Source organism: Gossypium hirsutum, chromosome D04 (assembly GCF_007990345.1).
Source record: "Gossypium hirsutum isolate 1008001.06 chromosome D04, Gossypium_hirsutum_v2.1, whole genome shotgun sequence".
Lineage (NCBI taxonomy): Eukaryota > Viridiplantae > Streptophyta > Magnoliopsida > Malvales > Malvaceae > Gossypium > Gossypium hirsutum.
Genome location: NC_053440.1, coordinates 5,327,800 through 5,334,766, shown reverse-complemented (window position 1 = coordinate 5,334,766; position 6,967 = coordinate 5,327,800). Strand labels below are relative to the sequence as shown.

At 32.8% G+C, this 6,967-nt stretch overlaps 1 protein-coding gene across 1 annotated transcript; it reads right to left on the bottom strand.

Moving 5' to 3' along the window:
- Positions 1 to 264: 264 nt before the first annotated feature.
- LOC107935807 (vacuolar protein sorting-associated protein 20 homolog 1) lies at positions 265 to 6,048 on the bottom strand. Its single transcript, XM_016868428.2, has 6 exons — positions 5,445 to 6,048; positions 5,139 to 5,291; positions 4,725 to 4,877; positions 3,896 to 3,979; positions 667 to 808; positions 265 to 500 (listed from the first exon to the last, which is right to left on the bottom strand). The coding sequence occupies exons 1-6, from the start codon at positions 5,544 to 5,546 to the stop codon at positions 475 to 477; spliced, it is 660 nt and encodes a 219-aa protein (XP_016723917.1). The 5' UTR covers positions 5,547 to 6,048; the 3' UTR covers positions 265 to 474.
- Between the last annotated feature and the right edge of the window lie 919 nt (positions 6,049 to 6,967).

The window sequence follows — 6,967 nt, the reverse complement described above, 5'->3', positions numbered from 1 at the left end:
TCAGATTTTTCATTGAATTTGTCCAGAAAATAATCTCCATTTAGAATTATTTTGAGTAAAAACCCAAAATGATCCAAACCATTAAACAATCTCCCAATTAACTTCCACAACTTAGAAAATCATTAATGCATAATGTTTAAGGAGAAATAAAAGCATTCATTTCAGTTCAGTTATATACACACACATATATGCATATATATGAATTAAAAGTTAAAACCTTACCCAGATAGATGATCCAACAAGCTAATGTACAAGGGCAGAAAATAAGCAAATATCAATAATCACCATTATGTAAATTATGGGTATTTATACAGATCCGTACGCACTGACATGGAAATATTTGACCACCAAACTCAAACTATCTTCATGGAACTGGAAATAAACAGATCAGATTAAATATATGACAAAGCAGCCCAGAAATGGTCATTAATAATGGCAAGCTCCTTATCATGAATCAGCACGTCTTTTTCTCAATCATGCAGGTAGGGGTTCCTCCATAACTGTTTTTTTTTTTTAAATTGTCAGTAGTTAGAACTTCTCAATCATGCAGAGAATGCATGCATGTGTCATGTGTGAGCAAGCATGGGCATTTTGACTCTGTGTGTGCGAGCGCTTGTGTCGGTATGTATTGTATGTATGTGTATATCTAGAGAGAGAGAGAGAGACCTCTTCTTTTTGTGGAAATTTCAGCATCATCTGTAGCTGCATCGGAAGCAACTGGTTTCTTGGTTGGCACATCAGGAAGATCCAACTTTTCTTCTTCAGATCCTGCTTTGGTAGGCACTTCTGGCATATCTTGAACGGCCATCTAAACAATATACAGTTTGTCATTCAAACAGAAAATGGTTGACAGGACAATACCATATGCTAATAAACAAAGCTAAATCCCAAATGACATACTAAACAAAAGACCTTTCCATGCTTACACACCACCAAGGACTTCTAGTTTTTTCATAAATCCAATAAAAAGGAAGAAATAAGCCAAGCTTAACATGAGCAAACAGGTCCAACCTCATGGTTCAACATATATCCCATACTAATAAATAACATCTATAGGTAAAATGCATGTCAATGATTTATCTAGAGGGTTAGCGTTTGCACTGAGGCTTTTCTGCTATTCAAATGCTCAGAGTCATTGAGGAATTTAAACTTTTAGAAACAACAATTCAAAGAAATTGTTTTCTTCATTTTCTGGCATTAGAAACCAGAAGACACCTCTGGGCTGCCTATTCTCTAAAGCTCTCTCCCAAGATCTTTAAGTCAAACAAATTCCAGGTTGAAATTTTGAATTGCTTTTCTATCTCATATTTGGTACCAAAGGCAAAAAACTATTAGGAAAGTGCAAAGGAAGTAAAGAGAAGAGTATGAAGAGGACTAACAGAGAGATGATTATCACCATCACCTACTGGCAAAAAAATTGTGGCCTAGTGTTTTATCCATAGAACCAAATCAGCAGCTGCCATCTCAACAAGTGACAGATCAGCCAAGGAGGAGTACACATGAGCGAAAACATCCTCAGGCCTTGCTGATTATGTTTAGTTTCTTATAATCGTTTTTACTTTGCTAATAAAAGTGGGAAAAGGTCAACGGGGAGGGAATCAATCTGTTAGCTCAATTCTCTCTTCATTTCTTTCTTCTTTTCCTATTTCCTTTATTCTGTTGCTCTTCTATATTACTTGTTCTTGATTGTGCTGCATTTTGCAATCTATTAATCAATTCAATCTTGGTTTATCTTGTGTTTTTCCCATTGCTGGTATTGAGTTCATAACACCTAGTCTGGTTCTAGAAAATCATTGGCAATCTATAAAGAAATGTCTTGTTTTCTATAGGAGTCAACAAATGGTTTGTTTGGCCAAAACAAAGTATTTTGGTCATCTTGAAAGCTGTAGAGAAATGGTTGAAAACTTCAGCCATATTAAAGTTCATAAGGTCAGTGCCATTACAAGTTGTTATCCCCATTGCAATCCCTTTTGCCCTTTTCCTTGTCTTTTATTGGGAACCTTTATGGCCTTTAGGGAAGGAAAGGAAAAATTTGTAAATATAAAGGGAGACCATGGAGGAGTTTTCTAGAGAAACAGATTAAAGGAACATGAAATTTTTTAAGCTCTTTTGTTAGGTCTAGGGTTTGGTTATGTACCTATGATCAAGATAATGGGAAACACACAAAACCCAAAGTAAGTGGCTTGACACAGTAACTCGGGCTTTGGGTGAGTTTCAACATGGTAATCTTTTTTCTTTGATAGTGAATTTCTTATTTGTTGTGCTCATGGATATAGAGATTTTGTTGCTTAACCTGGTATATCAGTGTGTTCTCTCTTTATTGCTTCCATTATTGATTCCTTTTCTTGATTATGTTATTGTCTGTGTTTGATAAGTCTAACATCTAAGTTCGTTAATCTGACTTTTGCAACTAAGCAGCTTGGGTTGGTTATTACCCAAGATTTCAATGTTTTTAAGACTATCCTGATGGTCACATTCGCTCTACATATTTACAAAACTTCTCCTTCCCTTTTGACAATACCATAAGTACAACCAACAGGAAACAAGATAAAGGGAATTGCAAGGGGGCCAACAAACCATAGATAGCGTAAGTAGTTAATCGTGTGGGTCAACCTTAATAGTTTTCACACGGCTGAAATTTTCAGCCATTTTTCCACATCTTTCAAGATATGAGATGACCTATTTGACTTCATTGGCAGTAATTTTCAGCTATTTCTAGATATTCTCCTTACTGTTTTAGACCTATGAGGATGTATGATGTTTGCCAACGCAGATAGTTGTCAAAGTTTATTGGTCAGCCATAAATAGTAACTTCTTGGAGGGTCAATGAGCTCACATACCATCCCATGAAAGGTTATTTTAGTTAAAGTAAATAAAGTTAACAAGACTAGATACTTTTTCAAACCCCGGCAATTTGGAAATATAACAATAAGGAATTTAGGTTATCGTTCTTGTATCCTTTGGAAGAATTGTAAAGAGTGAAGATAAGATGTTGCGTGATGATTTTGAGAATGTAGTGATTAAAGACTTTGTAAAACAGGTTGCAACCAGTGAAGAGTATAAAACAGTAAATACACATTCACAGAGCAGCTTTTGAATGCCAGCAACATATAAAGCAGAAATGTGCAGAGAAGCTAAAGAATTGAAAACTAGAGGTTAGACAGTGCAGTTGCTAAAGAATTGAAAACTAGAGGTTAGACAGTGCAGTTGACTTTCCCACCTCAGACTTTGTGTATGGTAAAAATTAAATGTGTACATTCATAAAATACACATGCGTGCATGTGTAGTTCATACTGCTGTAGGAGTAATGTTAGACAATTTTATTTCACGATCTCTTAACTACAGTAGATTCTGTTTTAGGGTTTTATGTCTTTTTGATTTTTACTATTTAAAAGTACAAGTTTTATTTTTAATGAGTAGGTTCCATGTAAGATCTATGAATCAGAACAGATTGTTTTTGTTATTTCCTTTCCTGGCACTAGAAACAAGAAGACCAACCTTTAATTTACTTAACCTCTATTCCTCCATTCCTAATTTCTGTTGGTCTCCGAATTAAACAAATTCAGAAAAATAAAAACAGTGGAGAGGAAAATAGACAAAGGGTTAGGAACAGTTGCAAATCATAAAAATTTTAAGGTTAATTTGTACTATTCTGTAAATAAACAAACTATAGTAAATTTTAACTACTAGAACTGTGGAACTTTAGCATTATAGAGCCTAGGGCCAATATTTGGCATATTTTTGGAAAGACGCATAAAATAATATTTCTATAAATTTTGTTTCTTAATTGAAGAAATAAGATCATCTCTGAGCACCATCTAAAGAATCAGCAAACCATAGATAGCTATTTAATCAAATGCAATTGTATTTTTACTAGTTATAACTGAACAAATACCTGAGTTTCCAAGTTCTCAAATTCTGCCAAAATCTCCTCTTCATCTTCTGCTGATAACTTCTCCCCCAAGATCGCATTAATTTCCTACAAAATTACCAATATACAGCCCATTTCAGAGAAAAAAGAAAATAATAATGGAGAAAAAGCAGAAAGCCCGTGTGATGAGGAATTGTTGAATATATGATCTAATGGACAAAAATGCCACACCTTTTGGCAGATAAAGAGAAAGCTTAGTTAATAAAATCAACATGAGAAAAAGGAAAATGCAAGTGATTCTTCAGAAAAATTAGAAAACATGTCTTAATCTCCATTTATAGCTTCCTTGTCTAAAACCATAAGCATGTTGTGTTTACAGGCTTCATGATCATCTATGTCAGTCAAGGATATTTAGAAGGAAAATCTGAAATAATAAAAGAAAAACATATCTAAGAGAAAAAAATGTGATAAAATCTTCTTGAAAATGATGTATAATGTAATGCTGTCCTCTGCCAGCTTGAATTCTACATCCTAATGGCAACCTGGTAATACAAACCATTCTGTTTTAGAGACTTAAACATTAGTTGTTTACCTTTTTCTTCTTTTTGAAGAGAACTTCAAAATAGATTAAAGTGCCCTGATTCATAAGCAACTAACTTATGGCATGATAAACATCTTATCTGAAGTGGACAGACACTTGAAAACAAACAATGAGGGATAGTGAGCGAGACAACAGAGAAGAGACATCTACATCAAGGATCATATTCATTTTCGACAGAGAACTCAAGCAAGCAAGCAAGTTCACAATGAATTAAAAGGAACAAAGATTAGTAAGAATTGAAACGAAGCTCACATCTTGATAAGCCTTAGCCTCTTCGGTGTCATCCATTAACTTCTGCACATCATCAATGTTGATCTCACTTTGTATTGCCTTAATTGCATTGTTACCTGCTTTCAAACTATCAAAAACTGCTTTTTGCTTGCTTGCTAGTTCAATATCTGCCAACTGAGAGAAGAATTAGTATTTTAAATCTATATATGCATTTTCAAATAGTAATACTAGAACCCAAAAGTAAGGTAACAGAGTAGTGCCCATGTCAATACTAGCTCTGTAATAATACATTGCAAAGGATTGACTTGATATTTGATCAAACCCTTATTGCATTAAACAACAAAAAGAATTGCAAGAACTTAACTTAGCAAAAATATCAAATAATAAACAAAATTAAACAAAATCAAACACCATGAAAATTCAGGTTTCAATTACTTGTTGCTCAACATTAATAAGCCAGGTATCAACTTGCTTCAATAGTTCTTCTTGAGCTTTCTTCTTCTTCAAAGCTAACAAAGCTCTATCCTTCCTCTTTTCACGAATCAAGTCTCTAGCAGCTTGCTTTTCTGCTTCTATTACAGCCTCCAGCTAAGAAAGACGAAAAATGTAAACAAAAATGAAGCTATAAATAAAATTACAGAAAATGACCAAAAAAGAGAATTAGAACTGAATTAACTTATAAACACAAATAGTTTTTTTAAGGAGAGAGAGAGAGAGAGAGAGAGAGAGAAGCAAAGAAACCTGTTGCTGGTATTGACCAAGCTTGCGTCTCTGAGTCTTGAGCGAGAGAATTGCTCGATCGACTTCGGTGATCTTGGGTTTCTTTGCCAATAAATTCCCCATCTATTATTACTGATTCAATTCAATTAAGAAAAAGAAACAACTAATCTCTGTATTAGGATTTTGTTGGGAAGAGGACCCAAATCTCTCCGCCAATCAGCCTTAGCGGCGGAGGTAAATCTGTTATCCCTTTCCTTTTGATTTTAATTTTGTTTTTCTTCCCTCTTCCTCTTACCTTTAACTCTGTTGTCTACAGCGCATAACCACTGACAATCTCCAAATTAATTTCTTTCAAAGAAAAAAATGACGATCTCCAAATTCCAACTCTTTGTATTACTATATTTAGTTTATTTCTTATTCAAGAATACTACAATAGTTTAATTCCACATAAATACTTTTCTATACTTAAAAAAAGGGGGCTCTTTATTAATATACGAGAAAAATTAATTTTTAATTTCAAGGACAGTTTTTTTTTTTTATTTCACAACCATCTTTAACTAAATATTATCTCTTAGTTTTACTAGTTTTTTTTACTTTTTAAATCCTTTTTTAAAGAGTTGTGTCCTTTGTTAGAACAAGGAAGATGATATGTAAACCATTTTCAAAAAGTATTTTTGAATAAAAGTTAAAATTTTTATTTTTATTTTTGTTTTTAATTAAAAAAACACTTTTAAAAAGCTTACAACTATATTATTTAGTAATAATTTTATTTCAAATGTATTTTTTTTGTTCTAAAAATGCTTCTTCAAAATAATGCTAAATTGGTCTTAAGTCACAAGTTTATTTTGGGAGGCCAAAATAAAATTATAAAGTGATCAAAGAATTTTTTTTTCTTTATATGTACTTCTTATTTTACAATTTTAAAGGAATTAAACTAAAAAAAATTCATCTTTGAGAAAGACCTAAGTGTATTTTTACCATTAAACTAATAATTTTAAAATTTTCAAAGAACTAAAAATGATAATTTGTCATTTTGTGGGTCAAAGCCATGTCTGTCCCCTTAGTGTCATCCCTAATTAAATGGTTATTGGATTTAGAGAATATAAATATAGGTAAACTACACTTAATACCACTAAACTACTAGCAAGTTTATGTTTTGGTCACTTAACTTTAAAAAATTACAAAATGGTCATTGAATTGTTTTACAATTTTCATTTAAGTCCTAGGCTATTAAAATCGTTGTTATATGGCCTTCTTTGTTCGCACTGCTTGCACCAATTGAAAGTTGTCCTTCCTCTTCTCTTCTATAATTTAGGGGTTTTTTTTTCGTGAAACATCTTTGAACGTTATCAATTTGCAAAACCAAAATCCGAACAACTTTCTTCTTCGATCTCCGACACTAACCATTAGATCAACTAGAATCTAAGGTATGTTATTCTGCTCGTCAATGGATACTAATCCAATGTACTGATCATCAAATCATTGCTTGGAGCTCACTAACTGGACAATTAGAAAAAACTTAACAACCCAGTAAATTAAATAAA